Source organism: Castanea sativa, chromosome 1 (assembly GCF_040712315.1).
Source record: "Castanea sativa cultivar Marrone di Chiusa Pesio chromosome 1, ASM4071231v1".
NCBI lineage: Eukaryota > Viridiplantae > Streptophyta > Magnoliopsida > Fagales > Fagaceae > Castanea > Castanea sativa.
The window spans coordinates 19,413,101-19,428,118 of NC_134013.1; the positions used below are offsets into that span (position 1 = coordinate 19,413,101).

Below are 15,018 nucleotides of genomic sequence, written 5' to 3' on the forward strand. Positions count from 1 at the left end.
CCTCATTTCCCAATTTGAAACCTAGAATATTTCCTCCTAAAAATCAAAACAATTGATCCACACAACAGGAAGATGAAATTTGGAGGTGAGAACAAATCAGGCGTGTCAATTCTAGCTACATACAACAAAGGGGATTAGAGGGAGGGGAAAATGAGGTGGTTTTCAAAATTTCATGTGCAGCTTATTCTTCGATCAATATGTCCAGCAACTTTTTTCTTTCTATTTTTTAGGAAGCTTAAAGGTAATGGCAAATCCATTAATTTGTATCAATACCGGTCCCCACTGGTTCTAGATTTTGTTTCAATCCTGTGTGGGTCGTAGGTATATTTAAGATTGGGGAGAGGGGAGACAATAAGGGAATGACATTTAAGAGAATTTTGTTGTGGAAGCACATTTTTGTCATATGCAAAATATGTGATTGACTGAATGTTAAAAGTTAACCTCCAAATAAATGGTGTGATGTTATTTTTAAGGTTTGTCTCAATTTTGGTGGAGTTTACAAATTTTTATAGTTTGGAGTGTAAATGGTAAGTACCCCAAAATTTAAGGTTGATATCTAAGATTAACCCTAAAAAAATAAATAAATAAATAAAAAGGAAGAAGAAGAGGACAAGAGAAGAAGTATGGTACACCTCATTGGGCCAAGCGGCCCAAGCGTTATAATTTAAGCCTGCAGAAACCAAAAGTAAGAAATAAGGTGATAAAAATAATAAGTAATAAATTTTTTTTTTTTTTTGAGAAACAAATAATAAGTAATAATACGAAAAGGACTTTCGTATATAAATGATCAGGAGACAATTCTTAACCAAAAATTCTGCAAATCAAAGATGACTTGAATCCGGAAACGTCATTATCATCATAGTCCAAAGGATTGCACGCTGTGGCCGTTCAAAGTCCAAGCATAAAAGCTGTAAAACTAAAACTTAAAACTTAAAAATAAAGAAAATATAAATAAATGTGACAATGAGTTTAAACATTAAAAATAAGAAGTAAATTAAATAAGCCTATGAACCTTCAACTATATATTTAAAAAATAAAGTAAATAAATAATATTTTTAATGAGTCTACAGCTAAATATAAAATAAATTTTTCAATAAACTATATTATAAATAGCAATTTTTTTTTCCTCCCATAAGAATGGAGTAAAATGTGGGTTGGTAAATGTATTATTCACCAAATAAAGATCATGTATAATTTATTAATAATTTTTTTTTATGTTTTTTCCCTTAAAAGAGAAAGAAGTTGCCTAGTAATACCACTTGAGCCAAGATGCTTGAATGTCTTTGAAATTTTACTTTGCTAATTCTTGCCCAACCACCACCACCACCCCCCCCCCCCCCCCCCCCCCCCGCGCTGATGCTTGATTGTCTTTGAAATTTTAGTTTTAGTTTCTCTGCTCCTAATCCAACAAAACAAATAGATGAGCTAATTGATTTTGATGACTTTTTAGTTTATGGGTTTGATTAAAGAATGTTAAAATGAATTGGTTAAGGTTGTATTTTTTTTATTACAATCAATCAATTTTTCTAGAGAAGTCACACAACTTTTAGGTTGTATTTGTTTATTAATTTTGCTAATTTCCAATACGGTGGGATCCACTTGTGTCCTCCGTAACAAATGCATCTGTGCACCCGTTTATGTATGTATTTGCTTAATAACTTTTATTATGCAGTAGAACCCATTTTTATTCCTCTTTAATGACTACATTTCGTAGCTGTTTATGTTGCATTACATAAACAGCTACAAAATTTTAGTTCCTATAATTGTATCTTAAGATTTTTTTTTTTTTAATTTCTATTAAATCCTTGTGGTAGTCTGCTTGAAAGAAAGCTCTAAAACCATTTAAAGGTTGAATTGATAGAAGTGGGGGGAAAATGGGCGAAAAAATGGGCATGTTATAGTATATTTGCAATATTATTTCCCCATTTTTTATATATAATGTTACAATAGGATTTTAACCCTAAGTTCGCTCCATGAGGATTGCTTTTACCATTAGATCAAGATACCAATTAGGTTTTAATGTATGTGAGATTCAAACACAAAACCCTTATTTGAAAACAAAAAATCTTACCAGTTAAGCCATTTGAAATCCAAGTAATATCTTAGATTTTTTATTTAATAGATAAAAAATTTATATATCATATTTCTTTTAATATTATTGCTAGAGTGAAACTATGTATCTTGCTTAATAATGATTATTCTTTACCATTAAATTGAGACATCAATTGGATTTTTTTATTACTTATATTGGAATCAATCTTAGGCCCATTACTTGACAACAAAAATCTATACAAGTTGAGCTCAATAAAATCCATTATTATCTATATATATAATTGGAATAGAACTCTTTCGTGTCCACTTTTATATACTATAAACAAAACCAATAATTTAAATGAAATTATTTAACAATACAACAAATTAAGAATATAAACATAAAGGGGTAATTACACATAACACACCTGTGATTTGGGCGAAAATCATTTTGCCTACCCGTGGTTTGAAAAGTGTCACTTATCCCACCTGAGGTATGTTTCGTTTGTTTTTCGTAACCCACCTCTGTTAAAATCAGGGGTAAATGTGTATTTCTACACCCCTTTTATGTCTCTCTCCTCCCAAAAAAAAAAACACTAAAACAAGAGAAAATAAGATCAAAAGATGCTATTTGTAATGATTATTCTTTACCATTAGATTGAGACATCAATTGGATTTTTTTATTATTTAGATTGGAATCAATCTTAGGCTCATTAGTTGACAACAAAAATCTATACAAGTTGAGCTCAATAAAACCCATTATTATCTATACTATATATATAATTGGGATAGAACTCTTTCGTGTCCACTTTTATATACTATAAACAAAAACCAATAATTTAAATGAAATTATCTAAGAATATAACAAATTAAGAATATAAACATAAAGGGGTAATTACACATAACACACCTGTGATTTGGGCGAAAATCACTTTGCCTACCCGTGGTTTGAAAAGTGTCACTTAACTCACCTGAGGTATGTTTCGTTTGTTTTCCGTAACTCACCTCTGTTAAAATCAGGTGTAAATATGTATTTCTACACCCCTTTTATGTCTCTCTCCTCCAAAAAAAAACACTAAACCAAGAGAAAATAAGATCAAAAGATGCTATTTGTAAGAATTTAAAAACTTGTCTCAAGAACTCCAATAAATCACAAACTATATTTTTGTAACACACTCAAAAGAAAATAACACAAAAGGAAAATTTTACTTAACCCATTAACTTATTTTCTTCTCTATACATTAATTTATTCCTCACGCTCTCTCTCTCTCTCTCTCTCTCTCTCTCTCTCTCTCTCTCTCTCTCTCTCTCTCTCTCTCTCTCTCTCTCTCTCTCTCTCTCTATGTGTGTGTGTGTTCTATCCATGTCTCTCTCATCTCTCACACTCCAGTTTAGATTGACGGTAGCTTTGGGTCGTGGTGGCTTGGGTGATGACTATGGAGGAGCACGAGTTGGCTGTGTTGGTTGGGTATGAGTTTTGAGGAAGAGCACGATGTTGGATTGGGTTTGGGTTTTGAGAAGGAGCATGACGTTGGGTTGGATCTGAGTTTTGCCAAACGTCATCGTAATCGACTCTCCCATCTCAGCCAAGTCTATCTCAGTGGCAATGGCAACGGCAAAGGCGATGGCGAAAGCTGAAAGACTAACGACGATGGCTTGAAGATTGGTCGTTTCTAGGTTTATATCGCATGGGTCTTGGGTTTAGATTGATGTTTCTGTGGTTTCTTAGTTTGATCGATGGTTATATCGTGTGGGTTGTGGGTCTTGGGTTTGATTGATGTTTCAGGGTTTTGAAAATTGGTCTTAGGTCGTGGTGTTTGATTAGCAGTGGTGGCTGGTGATTCGGCGGTGGGTTTGGCAGTGGCAATGGGTGTGGATCTTAGTGGTTGTGGCTGGTGATTTATGGGTTGTTATGGTTCAGTGGTGGTGGCCAATGTTGTGGTTTTTTTTTTTTTTCCCCCTGATTCTGTGGTGTTTCAGTGGTAGTGGTGGTGATGGCTTTGGTGGGTTTTTCATGTTCTGTTGTATTTTGGGTATGTTCTTCATGTTCAAAATTTGTGTTAATGGAGAGAGAGACAAATACCACTTTTTAATCTTGTTTCTCTTGATTTTTGTTCTATTTTTTTTGTTTTGGGAGGAGAGAGACATAAAATTTGAGCAAAAATACATATTTACCCCTGATTTTAACAGAGGTGAGTTACGAAAAACAAACAGAACATACCTGTGGTGGGTTAAGTGACACTTTTCAAATTACGGGTAGACAAAGTGATTTTTGCCCAAACCACAAGTAGGTTCTGTGTAATTACCCCAAACATAAATTAAGAAATTAATATTTCAAATTCCTTAAATTTTAGAATAATAAAATAAATTAAGGATATAAAGATAAATTTATAAATTTATAATTCAAGCTTCAAAGATTATGACACATTATATATTATGTAGGGTACTAGAATTCCGAGTAAGACAGTTACGCCACGTGTCATAGCATGGCCGAGAAGGGAAGTTACTACGCCGAGGAGTCCACATCCTTGAGTTCTATGATCACGTCATCAACAAGTCATCAAAGGAGGCCTTACTGTGTGGAGAGAGCTTTGGGATGGGGACTAGCACTGATGTGATTGAAAAACTAGAGGCTGCCACCATATTCAATGCATCCGACCAAACCTCCTGACCGCATTTATGTGGAAAAAACCATTGAACAGTGCTGCCTTGGTTGCCGCATCTCACAGGGGTACAGGTAAGACAATTGATGGGACTAGCACTTGAGTGGTGGCCTACGTGATCAACAAATGGAAGGCCATGATCATCTAAAAGGGTCTATATAAGGTAGAAGGTCCCTTAGAGAGAGGGGATCAGAAAAATAGCAGAGAAAAACACTGTAGTACGAATAGAAGAAATTGTAAACATGTTTGATAGTGATATATTGAAGAACAAAACCTCCTCAGACTTATCCGAGGAGAATTATCTTCTCAATACTATGATTGCCTTCTATTTTTCCTTATTTCTTTGATTTTCTTGCCTATGGTAAGCGCTATCTCACCCATGAAAGCCTAGTTTTGGAGCCCATTCTTTAACAAATTCATTGTGTTGGGCTATTTGGACCTGGGTCCTTCAGTTGTTTGGGCCCAATAGTCAAATCCAGTCCTTACATATTATATTTTTAATCAAATATAATTTAAGTCTCTAATCATACTCATGTGAAGGGGCTAGTATTTATTATGAAAATATAAATTTATATTTATTATTTTATTTTATTTTATGCTTTTTGTCAATATCTATTAAGTTAAATTATATACTACTAATTCAATCTTGTCCTCTCAAAAAAAAACCAAAAACCAAAAAACAAAATTAAAATAAAATAATCAATCTCTTGGGAGTTAGGACTATCAAGAGGTTTTGTGTGTAGAAATAAGAAATGTTGGGCTCAATGAGCTGGATAAAAACCCAAATCAACTTTACTGCGCCATGCTTCCCCTGGCTACCCAAACCTTAAATGACTCCTCCATGGATCTGTATAGGACTTTGAGAACGGCCTAGCTACTATTGATTCTAAGGTACATCTAACATTAATGTTTTACTAACCGTGGGTAACTCATATGGTCATAGCCCAAGTGATAAAGCTTTTTGGCTTCATAATTTTAAGGTTATAAAGTGCAAACTTCATTTCTAAATTTGGGAGTTTTTGAATTTTATGCTTTTTATTTTCAGAATCTGAATTTTACCTCCTAAATTAAGTTATATTTCATTTGTATCAACAATCTCTTTATCCATATTTTTCATTAAATGCCATATAAGTTTGTTACATTTGTTTAGTTTGTCCAATAAAATGATGTCACATTATTTTTGTAGCCTAGAAAAAATTTAAAATATTTAAAACAAAATCAATCTTGTTTACATCATAGACTAAATTTTAAGGGAGAGGACATTCTAGTTTGACCCCTTATTCCCCTCTATGGCTCTATGCTCTGCCCCTCTTCCTCCCGTTCCAAAAGAAAAGAGAGTAGATGGAAATTGGGGGAAGGAAATGAGAGAGGAAAATGTAATTTTCTATTGTTTGGTTAGAGTGAAAAGAGAGAAAAAAAAAATAGGATGGGTGGAGTCCACCCAAACCCATAATTTATTTTCCTTCCAAATTGCAGAAAAAATTATTGAGAAAGAAAATACAAAATTTTCACTACTTTTTCATATTTCTACTTTTAATAATAAGGATGTAAAAGTATTTTACTTCTTACATTTCCAATTTTCCATCTTTTCTATCAAACACATGGTAGAAAACATAAATATTTTATATCCTCCTATTTTTACATCTTTCCAACCAAAGAGAGCCTAAAGATTGAATTGTTATTTTCTTGACTCTTTAAGTGAGGGGAAGAGTCTTCCAATTGTATCTCAAACCTTTGGATTGGGAATCAAACAAACATATAGAATCCAAAAACATTTTTTTCTTTCAACTAAAAAAGAGATGGGCACATCGTTGTTTTTCCGAAGATGATGGTTTATAAATTATAACCCATAACTGACCTTCTTGGGCTGCCACAGGCCCACAGTCCCAATCCATATTACCAAACTCTTTCTTCTTTCATTTATTTTAAAATTATTCATTCCAAAAACTCTTATAAAAGATAACAAACTAAATTGATATTCATATCATAAAATTGTAAATCATATAAGAAACCTAGCTTAACCGAATTATAATCCTAAAAAACTAGTTACTTAACCTACAATTATATAGGCTTCTATAATATTGACTTGTTTGGATTGAGAGAGAGAGAGAGAGAGAGAGAGAGATAATAAAGCTGAATTGGCCAAAAATTACCTAATTTTCGGTCAACTCTACTCTATTACCCCTCCCTCAATCCAAACAAGCCATAAGTGATACAAGATTGTGCCCAAATAAATCAAACAGACCCCCCACACTACCTCCTTCACCACTTTTTATTTATTTTTAAGTAGATATGACAAAATTTTAACCTATGACGTCTACTCAATAATAATTGCTCTTATAATCAAACTAAGACATTAATTGATTTTTTATATAAGTAGAGTTCAAACTTCAAATTTCTTATTCAACAATAAGAAACTTTAACAGTTGAGCTAAGTAAAACTCACAGGCATCGCTCTTTCACCATTTTTATAGGTCATTTTTCTCTCACATTATTCAGGTTTTTTCTTTGATATTTATTATATTTTACACTACATTTTATGGTGGTGTTATTTCTCTCCTCTTTTATAAAGATTCAAATTCAAGACACTATCAATATTATTTATTTATATTTTGAAGAGCACTATGAATGAGTTTTGTGAGATACAGAATTTGTCCGCTCATTTGAAAAAGCTAGATATTAATTTAACTGTATGACCATCCATATTTCTCACTCAAATCCTTAAACGTTGCACCATTGTTCTTCTTCTTCTTCTTTTCTTTTTCTTTTTTTTTTCTTTTTTACCAATACTACAGGTGTAATGGGAAGAGATGGAAAAAGACAATGTTAGTAATTTAATTGGCACACAGGTAGTGGTATTGGCAGAAAATACAAATAGTTCTTTCCCTTAATCACCCATTTAATATGCTTTGCACAAAATTTTATTATTATTATTATTTTTTTTTTTTTTTGGTGGGGGTGGGGGTACCAAGTAAACATGAAGAAGTATGGATTACTAGAGTTCATTGCTTCATTCCAAGTGTCGAGGACGAGGAGGTTCTGCTTTGGAAGAAAAGCTTAAGGAATCGACATTCTTGTTTGTTTGCATTAATCAGATATGACTTACTCCTTTGTGACTAAGAAATACGAGAGATACAGGTATCCTCACATCAACGACTTAGTGGTATTGCGACAGTCTGAACCTAATATGAATTGGTTGGGTCTGAGTTAAATATGATGACCTAAATATAATTCCAAACGTTTTTGGTCCGAGTTAGCTGTTAGGTATAAATAGGTTGATATATAGTGCTTCATTCTAACGTAATTGTTTAGCCACTAAATTTATAAGAAAATTGAATTCTAATCCTGCTTACACTAAAAGGAAATTCAGTAATAGTAAAGAGTTGTCACCATAAAAAATATAAAAAATATAAAAAAATCTTATATATTTAAAACCCTATACTTTTGGGAAAAAACTAGATATATGTGTGTGTGGTTCTCAAAAAAAAAAAAAAAAACTCAGTGTTGTTGAGTTGTCCCACGTCGGTAAGGTGTGATATTAAGAAGGGGTTTATCACTTGCTCCACGACACTAACTACCGCATACAGTTTTAGTGTTGGCGTATAAATGTATTCCTTATCTCATCTCTCTTCCCCTATGTATATATGTGTGTGTGCGCGCGTGTGTGGTTCTCAAAAAATATATATATATATATATATTATTGATATTTTGGTAGGATTGTAAAAAGTTGTCACCGTAGAGAAATCATATATATTTGGTCTAGTGTCATAATTTTCTTTTTCCTTTTTTATTTAAATTTTGGATAAGTTTGCTCTAGTAGTAAAAGAGTACATTATTTTATAGGTAATTTAAGTGGAGTTGGAGATATATTTTTATCGAATTGTCCTCAAGCTTTTTCTTATTAAACATCTATATAATCTATATTTCTATCTATATAATAACTAATCTATATATCTATATAATCTATATATAATAACTAATAGCCGAAACGTTTGACTTTTTGTTAATCTTATCTCATTGTGCCATGTGGCTACACAAACTAATGCCACGTCTACGTTTAAAAACACAAAACATTATGCCTTTTAGGATTAGGATTAGGATTTTAACTTACGGTTTACTTCAATTCGTTTCGCAACATCTTTTAAGTTTTAACTATATAAATAACATGTATATAATAACAACACAATTACAGATTCCTTTTTTTTTTTTAATGAACAATTACTCATTCCTTAAAAAAAAAAATTAAAAAAAAAAAAAAAAAAAAAACTGCATTTTTTATCACCCATTGACCCAATTTGATCCCTATAATAAAAACTGCCTAGGAAGGTAACCTGGATGCAGTTGGAGTGAAATTGGACTCTTCTTACTCTATCAAGCCCCACGTGGATCAGAATAAACTCACACCAAATCAGGTTTGTCACTTATCTGCAAATGTGTGTGGGCCAAACTTACATAATTTTGATGTGGGCTTTTCTGGGAATAAGTCTAAGCTACGTTCTTGGACTAGAAAAGGTGTAAGGCCAAAAAACACTAATTTAAAGCACTCGATGGTTGAGTCTGGTACAAAAAGAAAATACCCAAGCATAGGCTCTGCTGAACGCATGGATAAGAAGATTAAGTTAGAGGAAGAGACTAGGCAGCTTGGTGTTCCCATGGCAACAAAGTTTGGATCGGCGGAGGTTGCTCAGCAACCCCGCCGAGAGCAATGAATCTTATAAGTTGGAACTGTCGATGACTTGGGAACCTCCAAACAGTTAATGCTTTGAAGGCACTTATTAGGATAAAGAAGCCCAAAATAGTATTCCTTATGGAGACCAAATTAGATAGGAAGTGGATGGAAAATATTCGTGATCAGTGTGGTTTTAAACATGGTATTATTGTGCCTAGTATACATAGGAGTGGGGGTTTGGTGTTATTTTGGAAAGATGATATTAAGGTTAATTTGTTGAAGTACTCCTTATCCAATATTGATGTTGAAGTGTTTGGTGGTGAGGGTAGTGTCTGGTGGCATCTTACTGGTTTTTATGGGAATCCTATAACAGCAAAGAGGATGGAATCATGGAGCCTCCTTAAACACTTAAGTGGTCTTTCCCAACTGCCTTGGCTAATGATTGGCGATTTTAATGAGATCAAGAATCTGTCTAAAAAGGAAGGTGGTGCAGGCAGACCTACTCAGCTGATGCAGAGATTGTTGACACTGTAAATTGATGTGGTTTAAGAGATTTGGGCTTTATTGGACCTAAATTCACTTGGCTCTATCAGCAGAAAGATGGTCTTCAGATTCGGGAAAGGCTTGACAGAGGCTTGGCTACTATAGATTGGTTAGATAAATTTCCGTTAGCAAAACTTTATCATAGAACGTCCTCTACATGAGATCATTGCCCTATCTCCCTACGGTTGGAGGAGCAGAAGAAATTCAAGCGTCTTGGGAAACACTTTCAGTTCGAAGCAATGTGGTTAAAAAAGTCTAGCTGTGAAGCCATTGTTAATTCAGCATGGGAAGAGGGAGTTACTTCGAATACTATTTTTCCTATTATGCAATGTCTGGATAATTGCCGTATGAAATTAGATGCCTGGAATAAAAATGTGTTTGGTCATGTGGGGCACAATTTGGATAGACTTCAAAAACGTCTACAGTGGTTGGAATTACAAAGTGCTACACCTGAGATTATTGCTTCTATGAGGGAGACTAGAGTGGAACTAAATTGTTGGAGAGACAAAGCAGAATCAATGTGGCATCAGAGGTCTAGAATCAGCTGGCTTCAATCAGGAGATAAGAATACAAGTTTTTTTTCACTCTAAGGCATCTTCACGGTTTCAAACAAATTTTATTCAAGGGCTTATGGATTAGAATGACACTTGGGTTGAAGATCAAAGGGATGTGGAGAATGTGGTTATCAGATACTATTCAGACTTGTTTAAATCATCCTGCCCAATGGAGTTTGAAGAAATTTTATCTGCGGTTCAGCCTAAAGTTAATCCTTCTATGAATCAGAAACTTACATGTGACTTCCAAGAGAGTGAGGTATGTAAAGCTTTAAAACAGATGTATACTCTGAAATCTCCTGGACCAGATGGGATGCCCCCTTTATTCTTCCAGCATTTTTGGCCTACTGTTGGGCAAGTTGTTACTAAAACAGTTTTGGATTTTTTTAATTTTGGTATTTGTCCTCCAAAATTTAATGATACCCAAATTGTGCTAATACCAAAAATTAAAAACCCTATGAGTGTTATGGATTATCGACCCATAAGCCTGTGCAATGTTGTCTATAAGCTAGCTTCAAAAAATTTGTCTAATAGACTTAAAAAAATCTTGCCATCTATTATTAGTGATTGTCAAAGTGCTTTTGTGCAAGGACGATTAATTACTGACAGTGTATTGGTGGCTTTTGAGACAATGCATCACATTAGTCAAAAGAAGAGTGGGCAACTTGGTGAGATGGCACTCAAATTATATATGAGTAAGGCTTATGATAGGGTAGAATGGGCTTTTTTGGACAAAATGATGGAACGGTTGGGTTTTAATTCAAGTGGCGTGATCTCATGATGCAATGTATTTCTACTATTACTTATTCTGTCCGTATAAATGGTGTTTCATGTGGGTGTATTGTTCCAGCTAGAGGGTTGCGTCAAGGAGACCCCTTGTCTCCTTATTTATTCTTAATTTGTGCTGAGAGTTTATCTGCTCTAATCAAACAGTCTATGCAGTGTGGGAATATGGAGGGAGTTGCAGTGTGTCGAGGGGCCCTAGTATTTCACATCTATTTTTTGCTGATGATAGTCTTATTTTCTGTATAGCCAGTTTGGAAGAATGTGACTCCTTGCAGCGAATTCTTAAAGTGTATGAAGAGGCTTTGGGTCAACAAATGAATAGGGCTAAAACTTCTCTCTTTTTTAGTCAAAACACAAGGGATGGAGTTAAAGAGGAGATTAAAACAAGATTTGGTGCCCAAATCATTCGTCAACATGAGAAGTATCTTGGTCTCCCTTCTTTGGTTGGTAGAAACGAAAAAAACTCCTTTAATGATATCAAAGAAAAATTAGAGAAGAAATTAGCTGGTTGGAAAGAGAAGTTGCTTTCTAAAGCAGGTAAGGAGGTGTTGATTAAGGCTGTGGCTCAGGCCATCCCAACTTATTCCATGAGTTGTTTTAAAATTCTTGATTCCCTTTGTGATGAACTGACTAGTATGGTAAGGAATTTTTGGTGGGGGAAAAAAAAGGATGAACAGAAAAATGGCTTGGTTAAGTAGGGATAAAATGTGTGTTCCTAAAGCTTGTGGAGGAATGAGTTTTAAACATTTGAAACATTTTAATTTGGCACTCTTAGCAAAGCAGGGTTGGTGGCTTCAAGTTGGTCATAACTCCCTAGTCTATCAAGTCTTCAAGGCAAAATATTTTCTGGATTGTGACTTTGTGCATGCATCTATAGGGAGAAAACCATCATTTGTTTGGCGAAGTTTAATGGCTGCTCAAAAGATTGTTCAGAAAGGGTTATGCTGGCGTGTGGGAAATGGTAGAAATATCAAGATTTGGGAGGATAGTTGGGTACCCAGCTCCTCTATACATAAGATAATTTCGCCAAGAGGTTCGTTTCCTTTGATCTCTAGAGTCAGTGATTTAATTGATGCAGACCAGAAATGCTGGAATCTGAATAAGTTGAATAGAATTTTCCTTCCTTTTGAAGCTGATGAGATTGCAAGCATTCCTTTAAGCATTAGATTGCCGGATGACAAACAGGTTTGGGCAGCAACTTCAACTGGACTATTTTCAGTTCGAAGTGCTTATCACTTGGCTTTAAATATAGAGGAAGACGAGGGAGCTGGTTCTACTTCTGATGGTGGTCATTTGCGTAGCTTCTGGAAACAATTATGGTCTTGCCAAATCCCTCACAAGATCAGACATTTTGCTTGGAGAGCAGCCCGAGATATTTTGCCAACTAAAGCTAATTTGGTTGCAAGGAAAATCTTAGAGGACAGCAATTGTGAGGAATGTGGGCTATGTGCAGAATCTTTTTATCATCTTTTTTGGGAGTGTTCAAAAGCTAGAGACACTTGGGCTCATTCACCCTTCCTTAGTCCATTATCTGCGGTTCCTTTTAGCAGCTTTTTTGACTTTTTATGGTATATTATTATGGAATCAGGTTGGAGTGTAGAGGATGTGGGTCTAGCTATAACTATTGCATGGGCTTTATGGTCTAATAGGAATGAAATGTTTCATGGGAAGCCACGGAAAGCAGGTGTGAAGCTGGTTGACTGGTGCAAGAGCTATTTAGATGAATAGTGGGCAGCAAATAAAGTGTCAGTGAATCCACCAAATCATTTGGAAGTAGCTTGGACTCCTCCTACTTTTCCTTCTTATAAAGTTAATGTGGATGCTGCAAGGTTTATGGCTCAAAAAGCTGTGGGTGCTGGTGTAATTATTCGAGACCATGAAGGAAATTTCATTGCAGAATTAAGTCAGAAATTCCATGCTCCTCTGGGGACTGTTGAAGCTGAAGGAAAGGCATTTGAAGCCGGTATATTATTTGCAAAACAGATGGGAATTAGGGACTTGGTTTTAGAAGGGGACTCAGTGATTGTTGTACAGGCTTTAAAGCAAGTTTCTAATGCTCCATCAACTGTTTCTAGTCTGATATAATGGGATGTTAGCGGATTGTAATGATTTTAGAAAAGTGTCCTTCTCCCATATTAAAAGGTAAGGCAATATGTCTGCTCATTTATTGGCAAACAAGCTCTAGGCTTGAATAATTTCTCTATTTAGATTGAAGAGTGTCCTTATTTTTTAGAACAAGCTATTGTACATGACTTAACTAGTTGTTTATTATCATAAATAAAGTTTTAGTCTTCCTATCAAAAAAAAAAAAAAACTGCCTAGGTACAACGTTTGGTCCCTTGGACAGTAGCTATAAAAGACCAAACAACACCCTTTCTTACTTCTTTAATGTCGATACCCTTCCCTTCCGCCAATGGCTCTTCCTCTGCGATGAGAGATGAAGCACTGAGCCGTACAAATCTCTACTCAGAGAGACTTCGGAAAGGTTTTCAGGAGACTCAATGATGTTGACCAAGTTATTGAAAGAACAATGGAAGCTATAGCAATGACCTTCTTGCGAGTTCCTTCAATTGAACAACAAGATCTGTACGATTCGGGCACCGCAATCCATTGTGATTTTTGTCGCGTTTGATCAAGCACATAGAGGAGACCATCAATTTCTGCATGATTAGAACAATGTGTATGTGGCTTGATTTTTACCCTAAGAAATATATCTAACAGACTGTTAATTTCTCATGAGAAGTCAGATTACTCTTCGATAATAGAACATTCTAATGTTGATTTTGTTTTTTTAATGGATCATTTTGAAGGTTTTTTCTTCTGTTTTGTTTTTTTTTGAGGGATTCATGTTGGTAAATTGTCCTTTCAATCCCATTTAGAACATGTACAACATGTGTTTGACAAAATGTTTCATTCACTCTTGCATTTTTCTTTTCATTCCCTTTTTTCAAACTTGGGCTTCTTCCTCTACAGGTTGAAGATTCTTTTATATTTTTCTTTAGTTTTTGGTTATTGGTTTATGATTTGCATTACTTTCTTATTATTGTTATATATTATTTTTTTCATATGTGATGATCATGGGTGAATTAGAAATTGAATTCATAGACTGATGAGTTGGATGTAGAAGGTTTTGATAATTCAAATTATTGGATGCATTGTATTTTTATGTTCCTATTTGTGTTGTGATTTTGATCCATATATATTTGTTTTTTTGATAGACTCAAAAAATATTTTGTAGTTTAAATCATCAATTGCCCTTTTTAGTTGGTAGATTTTGGATCACGTTGAATTGTATGGTTCCTTATTTCAAAATTCCAGACCTTTACATAAGATTCATTGAGACAAAAGATCAACCACTGAGTACTACCATTAAAAAAATTACTACCATGTTGAAACATATTAGAATAGTGAACTCTCTTCTACCATGTTCAAATAATGCTGTGAAATGAGACTTAAATTTATATTGCTAAAATAACTCTCTTTTTCCCCTTTTTGGGTATTTGGATTAAATTGGTTTGGGTATCTATTTATTTTCAATAAGGCTGAGGACAACTACTATACAGTGTGAGACTGAAATTCATATTGGTAAAATAACTATTTTTTTCCCCAGTTTTGCTAATTACCTACCATGAGTCATTGATTTCTCTATTGACATTCTTATGCCACAATAAAATGTTTTTCTCTTTTTGATATACATTAGATAGGCTCAGGAATTAGGACAGAGGTTAAAATATTCATGAAAGTTATGCCACTATGTTCATATTTTGTATTG

General features: G+C 34.2%; 1 protein-coding gene across 1 annotated transcript; it reads left to right on the plus strand.

Annotated features, from left to right (window-relative positions):
- Positions 1-10,145: 10,145 nt before the first annotated feature.
- On the plus strand, positions 10,146-13,331 carry LOC142622019 (uncharacterized). Its single transcript, XM_075795430.1, has 5 exons — positions 10,146-10,479; positions 10,565-10,855; positions 11,394-11,783; positions 12,124-12,930; positions 13,024-13,331. Exons 1-5 carry the CDS (start codon positions 10,146-10,148, stop codon positions 13,329-13,331), a joined length of 2,130 nt encoding a protein of 709 aa, XP_075651545.1.
- The last annotated feature ends 1,687 nt before the right edge of the window (positions 13,332-15,018 follow it).